This window comes from Neopsephotus bourkii, unplaced genomic scaffold (assembly GCF_033783945.1).
Source record: "Neopsephotus bourkii isolate Nb327-2 ecotype Australia unplaced genomic scaffold, CSIRO-AGI_Nbou_v1 NB_272, whole genome shotgun sequence".
Classification (NCBI taxonomy): Eukaryota; Metazoa; Chordata; class Aves; order Psittaciformes; family Psittacidae; genus Neopsephotus; species Neopsephotus bourkii.
In genome coordinates, this window is record NW_026900781.1 from 8,135,936 (window position 1) to 8,151,404 (window position 15,469).

At 43.5% G+C, this 15,469-nt stretch overlaps 1 protein-coding gene across 1 annotated transcript in view; it reads left to right on the forward strand.

Moving 5' to 3' along the window:
- The first annotated feature begins 6,459 nt into the window (after positions 1–6,459).
- NEDD9 (neural precursor cell expressed, developmentally down-regulated 9) overlaps positions 6,460–15,469 on the forward strand; it is a 39,461-nt gene continuing 30,451 nt past the window's right edge. Inside the window, exon 1 of the mRNA XM_061346508.1 lies at positions 6,460–6,594. Coding sequence (XP_061202492.1) covers positions 6,583–6,594 — 12 coding nt within the window. The 5' untranslated portion in view covers positions 6,460–6,582. The remainder of the gene's footprint in view (positions 6,595–15,469) is intronic.

Below are 15,469 nucleotides of genomic sequence, written 5' to 3' on the forward strand. Positions count from 1 at the left end.
AGTGCTGGCATGTGTGTTTGGAATTGGGGGTCTCCACCCTGTCAACTGCGGGACTAGGAAGGTAGGATAGGAAGGAGAGGCAGGCAGGAAGAGCAGGCAGGAGCAGGCCACTAGAGACTGGAAAGAACAGAGCCATTTGCTACAAAGCTTCTGGGGTTGGGAACTGCTGCATATTACTCTGCGTGTGCATGCATGGAGGGGAGAGAGATCACATCTGCTGAGAAAAGCTTACTGATATTAGCCTACAAAATCTTATCTTTCTAGACATCAAGCAGGATGTCACAGGAAGATGAACCTTTTTATTCCAGACCACTGTTTCCTACTTAATTGTCCAAATTCACACTCCACTTTCATGAAGGAACTCCTTTGCAGGTGGTTATGTGTCGAGTCAGGACTTCATTCCCACAAACGTAGAATGTGGGTGCATGCTCAAAAGAGCCTGAGGGGTTTCTAATCTGGGAACATAGTGCGGTGATGGGCTGATTGGCTTTCACCAAAAAACTAGCAAACAAAAAAAAAAAACCTTATTCAACCCACACCTACTTCAATGACTTCAATACCTGTTGGAATAATGTAACATGATCCACACGGATAAAATCTCAGCTCCAGAGTTTCGCCCAAACTGGGGAAAATTAAAGTAGAAAGTTCAGGTAAAGATCTGAGCATTTGGATGCCAGCCCTATGACTTCTTACTTCAGTCATAGTGACTGCATGAAAAGCTTGACATGCCTAAGCTTTGTGCCCAAGTTTCTTGTCTGAGGCAATTCCGGTTCCAATTCTGGATTCCTTTCAACTTAAACGAGCTGTGATATCTAAACATACATTTCCTCTTGAGCAACCTCTCTGTATTACATTTATCACATTTCATCCACACAGTTGTGAACCAGAGGGAACAGAAGCCTTTTGCAGCCTCCATAGCTGCTCTATTTTTCAGCTTTTTTTAACAAAAACAAAAAAAAACAGTCTTTTGGCATCAGTAGGTTGAGTGGCATGCATGCCACACGTCTGGAAGCAAGCCTGTATTTTTTAACCCATGTATTAAAAATATTCAGTGCCAGAGGGAAAAATAAAGGAGTGTATTCTGTCAGCGCCACTGTTAGACTGGTTTGTTTGTTTGGGAAATGAATAAGCTTTTGACAGTATCTCTGGAAGGAATAGGCCAGTTCGTGCTCCATCCTGACATTCTTTTCTCTCTCCAGTCTTCCCCGCATACCTTACATTCTTCTTGCCCTCCCAACACCACCAGTTTGTGGGCAGGCAAGGACTGGGGATCCAGTCTGCCACAGTCCTGCACCCATCTTGAAGCCAGCAGCTTCTGACCTCTCACTGAGGCACCAGTGTTACTCACACCAGTGCACACAGCAAGGTTTGCAGAGCTCTTACTTGCAAAGTGTGCATGGCAGCTCAGCTACGACTGCTACTGTCTTGCACAAATTCCTTCCAGCGCTGCTGAGAACATGAAGTCCCATGGACCTGTGTGCTCTACAACAGCCAGATGGCTGGGGAGCTGCTGTTCTGCATGGACTTGGAAAAGCAATTCTTTTCCATCCTCATCTGCAGTTAGCACTGGCTCAGAGATAAATTTACTTCATTTTGATTTCACATTCTTTTATCCAGTGAGATGGGTCCCTCATACTGTTTAATAGTGAATCCACTGTTTCCCCTTCCTATGTTCATTTTCCCCTGAGGTGGTAACCACCTGCTTTTCATAACAAACTAAATTTGCACTAGTATTTATTTTCCTTTTTCCTATTTTTTTTTCCTTTTTTTTTTTTTAACTGACCAGACTTTTCAGATTTTATTCACCCAGTCAGGCTGGTCCCTTAGTGATAGCCAGTCCCAGAATATGTGAACTCTAACTGCCTTCCATGATTTCTCAAGCTAACAAAGGCTGGATTCACTTTCAAAACCTTTTGGGTGGGAGGACACCAGTATGTTTCTTTCTGGCTGGCATTTGAAGCAAAACAGAGAGGATAGAGGGAGCTGTATTTATTCCTTTTTTCTGAAGGAGGGTCACTAAACAGGGCCTTGATGGTTGACTTGCAAAGTTAAATGAGCGATTCCTGAAGAAACATTGCATAGAATGCCCCTCTTTAGAATGTGAACAGCTTTGTGCTTTATTGTGAAAGGAGGTGGGATGCCTGTAAGATTAGTTCATACCTATTAAAGGAAAAGTTGAATTATAGAGCAAGGCAAGTGAACTAGTCCTGTAGTTAAAAAGCATCTTAGGTAGAAAGGCAAAGGACCATCAACGTAAACAAGATACTTCTATTAACAATTTTTGTCCTCACAGTTTGAACCTTGCCTTTAAACCTAAGCACTACAGCGATCCCTACCTACCCCTCTGTCTGACAGGACAGACTTCTGTTACTGTTAAATGGAATAGTCAGCTTGCTTGAAAAGATTTCCATCACTGGTCAAAGAAAAACAGAGCAGACTTTGTTTTGGTTTGCTGAAATGCAAAATATTCCCTTCTTTGGGTGAGAATGAAATCTTTTTCTCATATCTCCTGAGGTGGGACAGGCGCCTTTCTGTGCAGACAGAGACAGAAACCTGCCCACATCAGTGGTGAATTTTTGTTAAGGATCCTTTTAGGAAACAGCAGTGTTTCAACTTTTTTAACAGATTTGTCCAAGCAAGCAAATTCCACCACTCAGACTGTGTGTAAAACTGTTCTATATTGAAGAAATTTTGTCCACTGCATGCTGGCTGAACCAGTCCAGGTAGTGTTGTAAGCGTCGGCAAGACTAAGGCTAATTACGACACCTCTGATCGTAAAGAGCAATGGCACTGTAACTAAATTAATTTTAAACCTAATCCCCTGGCCACCATCACAGCAAGAAGAGATGCAGATGCCACGCAAGATAGTTAGGGCTTTGTGCGGGGGGGGGGGGGGAAGAGATCTCCGTGTTTCCCAAACACAGAGCTCATAGACCCTTCCTGAAAAGACTCTCTCAGCTGTGAGGGAGACACTGCTGTGTCTCTCTTTTCTCAGGTTGTGTCATGGGGAAACAGGAACAAGGGATTTTTGTTTGAGTAACCTTTCAGAGCTCGGTATCTGTCTCATGTTCTTCTCCTATCAGTTGTCACAGGGTGATAGCTGGCTGATTTGCTTCAATAGGTATTCCCTTCCCAGCCCGGCTGACAGCTCTGTTCCACATTGTGTGCTGAGGGCTGTGGCTGGTGATCTGCTGACAAGCAGTCCCTTTGGCTGCCTTACCATTTTACCTGCTGCAATCCTCCAAAACCCCAATCAGGAGGGCACCAGGAAGACACAGCCCAGTGGTGCAGGTAGAAACAACGCAAGCTCACCAGGATGGTGCAGGGGAGTGTGAGACAAGCAGTAGGTTGTCCAAATGAGCAGAGAGTAATATTAATTGCTTCTGGCAAAAGCAAAGAAACAAACAAAAGCCACTTATGCAGGCACAAGACAAAGTCACAAAACCCTTTGCGACTCTGCTAGAATTGTAGCAGCATAAAATATGAGACAGTGAATCAAGCCATTGCTGTGCTGTGAAGCAAAAAGACACATTACATGAATTACCCTCCTGAGAACTTCAATAGGACCCTGCAGTTATAAATCCTGGCAACACAGCTCAAGTTGCCTCTACAACACAGACTTCAGTAGTGCCAGGTCGTGGCTTCCTCATAAGCATGGTCCATTGTATAACTGAGCTCATTATCCAAAACAACCAACTCAAAACTTTCCTAGACTATGCCTGCAATACAGTATTAAATAGTAAAGGACAACAGTCGACAAGATCATCAAGGAAAGCAAAGTGCCTGCGCTAACCACAGACGTGCGTGACACAGTCCTGACTTCTTATATCAGTGAGTTAAGGTTACAGGATCATATTTACAAATCTCTCTTTCAAGGTATATCTAATTCCTGACATTTGTGACATTTGCAGAGCTCCACCACGCTGCTAGCTCTACCAGAAGTGTTGTACTAACAGGGAACATTTCACCCTTAGGGAAATCAAAAACCCCTCAAAGTGCAAAGAAAGCCAAAGTGGGTAAACAGAGCAGGTAGGAGACAGGAAGGGTGTGTGAATAAAATGAGCAGTGGGATTTCACTGAAGAGGCAGTGTGCAATGCCAATCTCTTTTTCTCCCTGTAAAATAACAACTCTTGTACCTGCTTCTTCATAATTGTAAAGTATAGTTATCAGCACCAATAAACTTAGTGTTCTTGTGCCTAAAGTGTTATACCAGTGACATCTAATTGAAAGTTTTTAATATGAGTTATGGAGAGCGATAAAGGCAAAACAATATATAAAGAAAAGAACAACCCAATTAGAATTTTATACACATCTGTTGCCTGACATTAAGATCAGTCAGGGACATTTTACATACATTAAAAGCAATGAAAGCTAGAACAAAAGCAGAAGGCACAGCTTCTCAAATGTGCTTAGGTTTTATAATGTGACTGTAAAGGCATTCTGAAAAAGGAAAAGCACCAGTTACATGAAAAGTATCAGTATTGGCAGGATAACTGGAAACCAGATGCAATCTGCATTTAGATATAGGTGAAGTCAGAAATATGATTCTACTTTTCTTATTTTTGTCTCTGATACTTAACCGGGTCTTATTAATGTGGTTTTGCAATCTTTAATGCATTTATCTTCATGCCTATGGTGCCACATAGAGATTATACAGAACTTAATCAGGGAACGGGACCTAGATGCTAGCCCAATACCATGCTAACATTTCAGCCATTGCATCCTCTGTACTCGGGAAGAATTTTCTCCTCCCAGAAGAAATTTTTATCCTTGGACAAAAACAAGCAAGAAGAAAATCAAAGGTCAAACCCTACAGTTAAGAAACAATCCAAAGAGTTTTACGCTCTCCTTACAGTAGGATTATACATAATCACTGGAAGAATTACCGTCTTAAATACAGTATCTAAGGACACAGAATACAAATGATCTTTGCCCTCTTTGAACTACTCAAATTTATTTTGATGCTGTGCTTAACACTGCCCCAAACCCATCACATATAAAATATTACCTCTTTCGATGTAACTTCACGGAAAAATCAGAAGAATCAACAGCAACAACAAAAAAAAGGAAAGAAAACCCAGGAGAAAACCTGAAAGGGGTTACAGCAAGTGAAGCAATGGCACTGCACAGGGAGCCCAGTCACAGCGGCACGCTCTGAACTGCAGAAAGCAGAAGCTCACTTTTCCCACCAACACACCTTTTGTACTGTTGGGAACTTATACCAATGAGCTATTGGGGTAACTGCAGTCAAGAAGGTGATACAGGAAAAAAAATGCATCTTTGCACTCATTTAGTAAATTTGTATAGATAACCACATATTTTATGCTGGAACTAGAGAATGAAGGAGATTACAGATTAAAAGTATGACATTCCTTAGACGCCATGAAGCCATTTTAGCAATAGGATCTCTCTGTAGAGAGTTAGTCACGTGAGAATTTAAGGATATCACTGTACGATGGAATGAAGTTATGCTTGTAATCTGGTAGTACAAGATTATACTTTGCTGTTTTTCCTTAGGCCACTAGAAATAGTCTTGAGTCCATCTGTGACCTAGAAATGTTGGGTAAGATGCAAGTCAGGCAAAAAGGAGAGAATTTATTTCCTGTTCATCTAACAAGCTGGAGTATGCCCTATACACAAAGATTCCCATTATGTGCACCGTATTAATCATGCCTGATTAAGGAGTCTGACTTAAACAGCATGGAGGATCATCACACATTTGTTCTTCCCGCTCTTTCCTGCCCCCAGGATATCAGAGTTAATGATCACACCCTCCCGAATAATCCTTATTTGCCATAGCTGCTCTTTATAATGGACATCTCTAGGTCATTAAAGCCACCTTGGTCTGTGGTGCCTAACCACTGTTTAAACACCAGGTTTTTCTAGGCAAAGTGAGCACCTAGCAACTTGATTTGAGCAGATTATATTCTGGGGACAAATGAGAATAAAAATCAATTGCAAAGACAACAAAGCAGCATGAAGCACTCAACTCCTCCAAAAGCTGCACAAGAAAAAAGCAACTGTGGAAAGGATGGATGGAAAAAGTCTAGCACCCGGCGGGTTTGGCATTATACAGGGACCTCCGAACAGCCCTGCAGGCCTCAGGCTACGAGGGGCGGCTTTGGGGGGGGGCCTTCGCCGGGAGCCTGGGTGCTTTGAACCCTGTCAAGCCCAGGCCCCCCAAGCACAGCAGGCAGCAGCCGGGGCTGGGCTGGCCAGACAGAAGCCTTTTTGTTCCGAGTGTCCGTTTCACGCAGCGAACTCGAGGTGAGCGGCTCCGAAGCGGCACGGGCGGTGCGCTGGATCACGGAAGTACGGCCGCAGCCCTCGCACCGTGCGCGGCTATCTGTCGCGATACACGCCGCCGCGACAGCAGCCCCCAGGCGGCGCGACCGGGAGGGCGGCAGGGGACGTGGCCGAGGAGGGCCGACCGCGTCCAGAACGTTGCCAATGGGAGGGCGCTATGCAAATGAGCGGGGTAGCCTGGCGGCGGGGCGGGCGGCGCGGCGCGGAGAGGCGGTGGCGATGCGGCGGGTGGTGGAGTAGTGGGTGCAGTACTGGTTCCGTAGCGCTCCGCAGCCATGAAGTACAAGGTGAGCCGCCGACGGGACAGGGCTGGGCGCGCGGAGTTTCACGGGTTTGTCAGCGCTCGCTGAGGGGTCGCAGCCCTCACGGCGAAGCGGTTGGCTCGGGGCTCCCCTCAGCACCTCTTTCCTTTCAGGGCAGGCGGTTACTGCCCCGGGGATCGGCTGACCCCTCTCCCCTCTCCTGCTGCTCTGTGCAGCCTGCAGGCGTAGAGCCCCAAGGGAGGTGCTCCGGGGGAAAAAGGGGAACCGGGGGCAATCCGGCGGAGACGCCCCCATCCACTGGCGCTCTGGAGTGTTCGCGGTGGGGGGAGAAGGTGGAGCGCTTTTCCCCGCTTGCCCCGGCGCTGGCTAACGGGACGAGCCCGGTGGCTCGGGAAAGGCGGGTGTGTACGTGGTGCCCAGCATCGGTGTGGGACAGGTATCGCCGCGTCTGTGTAACTCGCCCGTTTTCCAGCCCTCTGTGAGTGTCTCGTTATCGCAGCGCAGCTTCTCGGGGCGGGCTGTCGGATGAGTTACAAGCAAGGAGAAAAAAGTACAACGGTGTATTTAAAATACTGGTTAGCCTATCCCCCTTTCCCCTGTGAAGTAAGTGGGTTTAGATTAAGCTTTTACCAGAGTTGGTTTATTTTTCAGAAGTCACAAATTTAGAGGCTTTCATCCTAATATTACTCTACTTAAAACCATCTGGACAAGTTACTGAATTGCCCACAGAGCATTAGATTACTGTACAGACATGCCATAATCTTGTGTGCTTGGAAAAAAAGTGGGAAGGAAGGGAAAACTTTCTTTCCTCTGCCAAAAATAACTTCAGCGTCAATAAAAGAAGTGATTTGGAAATGTCACACCTTATATGCTTACTTGGAGACTAACTTGATTTGGAAGTGCAGTACAGAAGAGCCCTGATGCTATAACTTTATAACACTGGGCGGAATGAGATGTGCAAGTGATACCTAGGCAAATATAGACAGATTTTCTTGCTTTTCCATAGCTCTCTGAGCTCAGCCCAAGCTTTCAGGATCTCTCATACCCAAACTTTGGGAAAAGTCAGAGTTAAGTCTTCAAAGCTGCTGCTAGTTTCTCATGGTGGTTAAGAATTACCAGGAAAAATAAACAGTGTAAGATAGAAATAGACAAAGATACATGACTTGAGAGAATTTTTATCTGAATTGGGGGGGGGGGGGTTGTTGTTTGGATTTGTTTGGGGGTTTTTTGTTGTTTTTTTTTGTTTGTTTGTTTTTAGTATGTTCTCAAACAGCTGTCTGAAGTCTGTGATAGCATTTATCTCCCATGCCTTTTTACTCTATCTCACATCAGTCCAGGTAGACTTTATACCTGCTTAGAGAAGCTGTTAATCTTACCCAGAAACATCAGGCACTTGGGATCGGAAGAGCAGTGTTACAGTGGGAAAATAATGGTCCTGCACAGTTATACAGCTCCCAGACTTCTTGGTAACCAGCTAGCTTTCCTCTGCTGCAAGGAGACCATGCCTCATATGTAGTAGCCCAGTGGCACTGCAAGAATAGGGACTGATAAAGTAGCTCAAAAGGGAGAAGTCTTCCCTGCTTTTAATGTTTCCTTTGCGCTGTCTGGTTGGAATAAGCATTTTTGTTTGGGTTGGTGATTACGTAATTCTGGGCAGAGAAAGCTAGACAAAGAAAGACCAAGCCATTAAAAAAAAAAGACTGAAGGGTTTGGCCTCAAAAGCCTTCTTGTCAGACTCGGGTGTTTACTTTCCCTGGGAAATGTGAAGTAGTTTCTTACACTGCTTAACTAGGACAAAGATCCTTAGAGCTGTTTCTTATCCCTGAAGCAACATGTAAAGAAAATACCTGCTCATTCAGTCTTTTTTTCTTTTTTCTTTTTTCTGTATTTTCTTTCTTTTATGTTTCTATAGGAAAACAAAAGTCCTATAGTTTTTATTGTATATAGAAGATAAAGGAACAGAATGTGCTCATGGCCTGCCTGGGGACATACCATCACTCCAGAGGTGGCTTAGCTTCCAGGTGCAGAGTTGGGTCTGTTTAACTGCTCCTGGTGTTATATTGGGGCCTGTCATTCTTTATTTCCATTTTGATAGTCCATGAAATAAGGCCTCATTTAATGAAATGGCTGAGATGCTTATCATAGTTCAATCAGAGTGCTAACAGTTGGACAGAACAGGAACTGACTCGCATGAGACCCTGAGTACATCTCTCATCATTCACAGCTTCGCTTTCAGTGTGACTAAACCAACTAATTTCTGGCCTAGGTAACCTTTCCATTACTCAGTCTACCCTTTTTTCACTCTGCTTTTCACTTCACCTAAGCTTCTTTTATTGACCATCCCACTCTTCAATAATTCTTCCAATATGCTACTCAAGTCTGAATCCTCTGAAAGCCACTGGGAAAATCCCTGTGGATTTAAGCAAGTTCAGAATTTCGCCTTATATATGTCTCTACACTTCTGTGTCTCTTTTGCACACTGTGTGGAATTCAATGAAGCTATGACTGCTCAAAGCAAAAGCAAATTTGAGGCTTAGGGATGTTACCAGGTTAGGTCCTGTTCTACCACTCGCGTTCTGGTTAAATAATGGAGAATACAAAAGTTATTCTGAGTGAGCAATGGAAAGACTTGAAATGTTAAGCATAACAAATACTTGCATGTCAGTTGTGAGCCTTAGTCCTACTTGCCTATAAGCTACTTTCAGAAACTAATTCCTGTCAGGTGCAGATGTATTATGGCAATGCCCCAGTTCCTCGTTTGATGAATTTGGCATCCTTCTGTGCTAACTGTTCATGAGCCACCAAGTACACCCCCATCCCATCAAGTTCTCACAGGATGCTATTCCAGTATTTGGTACTCCAGAACCCTCTCTGAACCCTAACCCAGACTGTGACTCCAAGGATGAAGCAAGTACAGCTGAAATGTACTATGTAGGATCAGAAATACCAGAAATTACTATGATTAGAGAAGAACATGATGGGAAAGGATAATCTAGCCAGCAATTCCAATGCTTTTATCTCAGGAAATAAAAGTGTGACAGATGCAAAAGGAAGAAGGCATTAATCATAATAAGGCTTCTGTAGCTTGTTGGCTGTTCACAAGCAAGACAAAAAGAGAGGGGGAAGGAGAAAGAGGGGCTTATCTGTTTACCAAAAGATCCAAACAGTGAAAGAAGAGAGGAAGAAAAAAGCCCCTACATTCCTTACCTCATTTAAGCCAGAAGGAATGACGTAGATGTAAAGTATGAGGTCTTGATTATCTATTTTTAGATAATTTGTTGGGCAAGGAAGAAACCTAAATAGGGTTTGAAATGACAGCCATTTGTGCTAAGGCACAGTCCTGTAATATATAGACTTGATTACAATGTCTGCATGCCAAGACAAACAAAATAGTGTCCCTGGGAAGAAATACTATATTCCCAACCAGGAATGCTTGTGAAAAGCCGCTTGTAACCCTGGCAATGAAAGACTTTGAGTGTCGGGCTATGTAAAGGGAAAAGAACTGCCTGTACTTTACTAACCAAATCCTCTCTGTTTCATTTATTCCTTACTCTTCTCTGTTTTCTTTTTTTTTTTGTTTTGTTTGGTATCCCAGCAGTCACAGGGTGGCAATCAAACCTAGAAGTAAATAGGAACTGTAAAACCTTGTAAAAGGTAGTACTACGGGAACAAACCAACAAAGGGGAAAACTGTCCAAGTTTGTGCCATGCTTGTTACCATCGTGAATTTGCAATGGAAGTTCCATGATTTTTCTCCCCTCTGTGGTGGTATGGAGGGAGGTGGCAGAAGTCCAGCACTGTCAGGTCTAAATCAGTAGCAGCACTAGTGAGATGTAGGAACATGACTGGCTCCTCCCCAAAGCTTGGATTTTCAGATTCCAGCTCTTCACTGCTGTGTGCCTCTCCCATCCCACCCCCTCTAGTGCTGGTTACAAGCCTCCGATTTTGGGTACCTCCAATAGAAGTAACTGCCTCAATACCTCAGGGTGTTTGAGAACCTCACATGATAGTGTTCCCATAGAGTTGGTAGGATAGCAAGGTGGTGTTAATTCTTTTTGAGAGATGGAGGTGCCTGAGACTTAGGGATGTTACAGGACTTGTTTCAGAGGAAGAAGAGGAACCATCACAAAGCATTACAGCTAACAGCATGCAGGTTTTTGCATGATTTCAGAACTTCTGTGTTTTTATGCAAACAGCTGCTTCTGAGTAGCTGTAAATCTTATTTCATCAAGAAACTGGTAGCCTTCATCCACCTCTGTCCAGTAGTTCCTAATACACAGTGTGGAAGCAGAACTGCTAGATGAACAGTCTTCTTTATATTTTTGATAGTTCCAATTCAGTTTGACCCTAGATAATAGAAGAGACTTTGGAGACTAACCTGAGGGTTCTACTTAATGCTTTTAAGATCCTGCTAGAGGTTTCAGTGACATTAGACTATTACTTAGCCTTGAGATACTTTGACCCAACAGTACCATACTATAAAAAGACCTGATCAGAGGAGGATCTACCAGGTCAGAGAACAGGAGAACTCCCTAATAGTAAGATTTTATGGAAACATTTTCTGCAAAGGAAAAATGAAAGTCCAATTCAGGAGAGTTATTCAGCTTTTCTAAGGCAGTAACTACTGTTTTGCGGAACACAGCCTAGACTTTGGGAAGTCTCATGAAGTGTTACTGTGAACTCATTAAATGTTAGACCACAATTCTTAAGACTGTACAAACTCACCTTTGGAATCCTGTGATTTCAAGCATAGCAGCAAGTGGGGTTAGAAAAAATTATACTTGTGCTGATATCTTATCACTGAACATTGAACTCGTACGTGTGGTGGCTCAGGAGAAGTTTATAGTATTGAACTGCCTTTGCTCCACTACAAACACCAGCGTCATTGCAGCAAGGCCAGGTGTGTCTAGTGACCCAAGTAAAAGTCTGAATGAGGTAATTCTCCTTAGTTGCACACGCCTCCTACTAGAAGCACCACTACTAGAATGGGTGTGCCTACTGGCTGCCTTGGCCAACTTTAGAAATTGTAGGAGACAAGAAGCCTGTTGGTCTTCTTGCAAAGAGTAAGAATGTAGTCCTCAGTCCACATTCACAGTAATCATCAGCCAACCGCAAGGTCCTGCTCTTTCACAGAAGTACAGCAGATGAGGATGTTCTCTCGGTATTTGGAAATAGCAAACAGCCTTGTGTCTCTGTGCATACAAAAAGTAGAAAACCATGACTGGAGCGTGGTTCCATGATGAGGGCTTCCTTCTCATCATATTGCTATTATCAAAGATGTTAAGGGCATGGGAATTACTTCTGCATGCAATAGAGGTCACTTTAGGGCCTAAGTAAAGTCATTTTTGTGTTGCTGTTTTATTTGGACTAGCTTATCACAGACATTTAAGTACTTAAATCCCACTCATACCAACAGGAATTAGGAACCTGCCCATCTTCAAGATCTGGAGTTTAATTTCATTTTTAAAGCAAAATAAGCATTTAAAAAGAGCATGAACAGGTATATGCCTTAGCTGCAATGATTGTGGAGAGCCCTTATCTTCTACTCTGTTTCTGGCTGCACTTTAGATAGAGGCAAGTATCTGAAATTCAAGACATTAAAGTCCACATACTTCTGTAGGTGCCCACATTCATTGACATTTAGAATCGTAAATGTGCAAGTCAGTTTCCAAGAAGTTTCCAAGATGCTTTTTTACATAGTATGCGCTCCCTGAGCATCCATAACAGCAGTGGACATTTACCTCTTACAACAGTGCTCTGACCCTTGAAGGATGCTTTATGCTTGGTCTTCTGTAGTATTGATCAGACAGCCCTCCAGGATTGTACTAAAGAAGAATGTTTATGGTATGTATTCAGCAGTATTAAGTCAGGCTACTGCTGAGTAAAGCTGCATTTAGAGGTATTCCTTGCTGCCTGTAAATGGCTGCAGCTCTCAGTGTCAGTGAAGTTGGGTCACTTTATAGCATCTAAGAATACAGCCCTGGAATATTGCTGCCTGTTTATCACAGGCCACTCTTGGCAGGTGTTCTTTTGCTTTTGCTTTTTGGTCTAGACATTACAGTAGTGGAAACTGTCTTAATTTTAAAGAGCTCATTTTTCCACAGCAGATTTGGACGTAGTTTGCGTTTGACAAGAAACAGGACTGCTAAAGCTATAGTTTGCAGTCCTTGAAACACAAGCACATAGCACAACAAAAGTTGTATATTTTTTTCTCTATAGGGATGAGGCCCATTCTCGCCTTTCTGTTTTGGTGTTTGTTTTAAAAGCATTTCATTCACAGTCAGAGTGGATTAGCCTGCCCGGAAAAGGAAGGGTAGTAAGTATAGTTTTACACTACAGGAATGCAGTCAGTGCATCAGAAGCTCTTAAGCAGGCCCCATTCACAGCAAGGTTGAAATTATTAGAAGTAGCAATACTCTGAACCATTTGGTGATGACAAATCTTAGAAAATGCTAGAGGATCCTAAGAGTAAAAGTCTTAATTTCTGCAGTGAATGTCCTGCTTAGCTGAGGTCAGCGGGAGGAAAATACAGGCCAGGAAAATTCAAGTATTCTCTGTCAAAGAAATGAATTTCTTGGTCCAAAGAGTTAAGTACAAAACGACTGGAAGTATACGCTGTTTGACATACAGCTTGCAGTCAGTAGGGTCATGAATGTCCTTGTCCTATGGACTTTACAGGCAGTTAAAATGCTTGGGGTAATAAACCAAGTTTTACTGTTACAGAAAAGCCTAGTTTACAAGCAGTTAGTTTTTTTTTCTCTCTCTCCCTGTTTATACTGCTTTATCTTGTTTGCAGCCCAGGAATTGCACAAACCAATCTCTCACGCGATCAAGAATACAGTTAATGTTGTATTTCAATCTGAGAGTATGCATAGTAGCTTGAACTGTTTGAAATGCACCCACACACTGTCCCTCTCCCTTCTCCAGGCGTATGCCTCCCTAGAAAATGTCAGCTTGTCAAAATCAAGCTGTCCTGGGAGGCTTGTTGACTTCTGGCCACTGCATTGTGGTTTGGAGAAGACCCTCACCACGCCTGGCAAGTCCTCACCTGCCAGTCAGGCCTGGCTCCCCTCGAAGTGTGTCTGATCCTGCCTGTCCCCCCACCAGCCTGCTGAGGGCTAGCCCAGGGCTAGAAGCATGAGTTCCCAAGCTTGAGGAGTTTTTCAGTTTCTGGATTCTCAGGGCATCCCAAGTTGCAGCTGCTGTGTAGTACCCCAGATGGTGACACTAAAGTGACAGAGAATGGTGGCTTTCCCTTCTATGGAGAGCTTTGGAGAGACTGGGGAAGAAGAGCATGTCTCAATTCAGCTAAGTTCTAGGTTAAGGGAAAAAAAAAGGGGGGGTGTGAGAAAAAAAATCATATTTCCCAAAATTAAAAACATGAGACAAAGAAGTTGGTGACAGTACTGATGTCCTAAATCTACATAGCCACTGTTTCTGGACAGTTGAGCAGGGATTGTTTCCCCAGAGCTGCACAGAGAAGGGTTAAGTTTGGGAAGGGTTTTTTTTATTTTAAGGAAACTTTGTCTGGGAGAAGGCTGCTCGCAAATGCCAGAAAATGGAAAACTGAGAACTCGAAACACACGTTTCAGGATTCTTTCTTTCCATCTCTTTTCTTTTTTTTCCCTTCTGCTCTGCTCCTTCAATTCTTAAGGATTTAACATCCGATCTCCTTTCATTAAGTTTTTAATTGCTTGCCTGAGGGAAAGAGGTTGGGTTTTCCATCTGCTTTTTTATTTTGATGTTCTGTGGTTTAATCATAGTGAGATCATATTTACTCTAAGGCTATTGTTTGCATGCTTTATTTTTTCCCTCCCCCCTCACGCCCCCCCCCCTCCCCCCCCCGCTGATGTCACAGGAGGCATACAGCTCCAGACAGATTTGAAAAGGCCTTTTAGAGTCATGGAACTAGATTACACCCTTCCTTGGGTGGAGGGAAAGGAAACTGGTTATAAGGGTAAAACGTATACAGAAAACTTTGTGAGTTAGGTGTGGTGGAATTTCCCAAAATATTAATAGGTCTTGAAGGTAAGTCAGGGGATGTGATCTGCATTCCCAGAGCGAGAGAAGAAAATCGTATTGAAGCACTCCTGAAAAACACTAGGAACTCGGAGGGCTGGGGAATAAGATCAGGACACATCATCAGTGGATCACTGCTCTGCTTCACTGAAAAACGGGCTGTCACAAACTGTAGCCGGACTTCTATGATAGCTCCAAAACAGGGTGGGTGGTCTGACTACAAGCAGTAGAGTGTATTCATCTCAGGGGTGTTCCCCAGGGCTACGCAAAACAGCATTACCTCAGATAGGCTCTTTGCTAGTGTAGTTGTGACCTGTGGTGTCTCACTGCACAGACTGCAAACAGAAGGTTGCTATGTAGTAAAAGGGAGTTGCCACTTCTGTTAAGCTCCCCCTACACGCTCACTGAGCACCTCAGAGGTTTCGTGTTATTTGAATGGTGTTTGTGATACGTTATATCCATCCTTCACTGCTTCAGAAACAGAAGGGGTAAATCAATTCCTTATTTAACATCTCACCTCAAATTATGTTTCTACAATTACATTTGTAATGCCCAGGAAAGCAGAGCGACACCACGACACTTCACATCCCCTCTAAAATCAAGTAACACCAGCCAAGCAAAAATCTGAAACTCAGTCAAGAGGTGAAAGAATGTCATCCAAACAAAGCCTGCCTTGCTATCCTTAGAGCAAATGTAGAGTTATCATTGTGTTGCACTTAATAGATACAGAACCAGAATTCAACTCAATTTGTCCAGTTTGACATGTCAGACACAGCAACAAGCTGATGCACTCAGTGCCGAAGAACGAAGTATTTTATTCACACAGGCAAAAGCTTCAGTTAGGATCTCTTGCTCTAACCTTCATTTTCAGTTTTCCATTT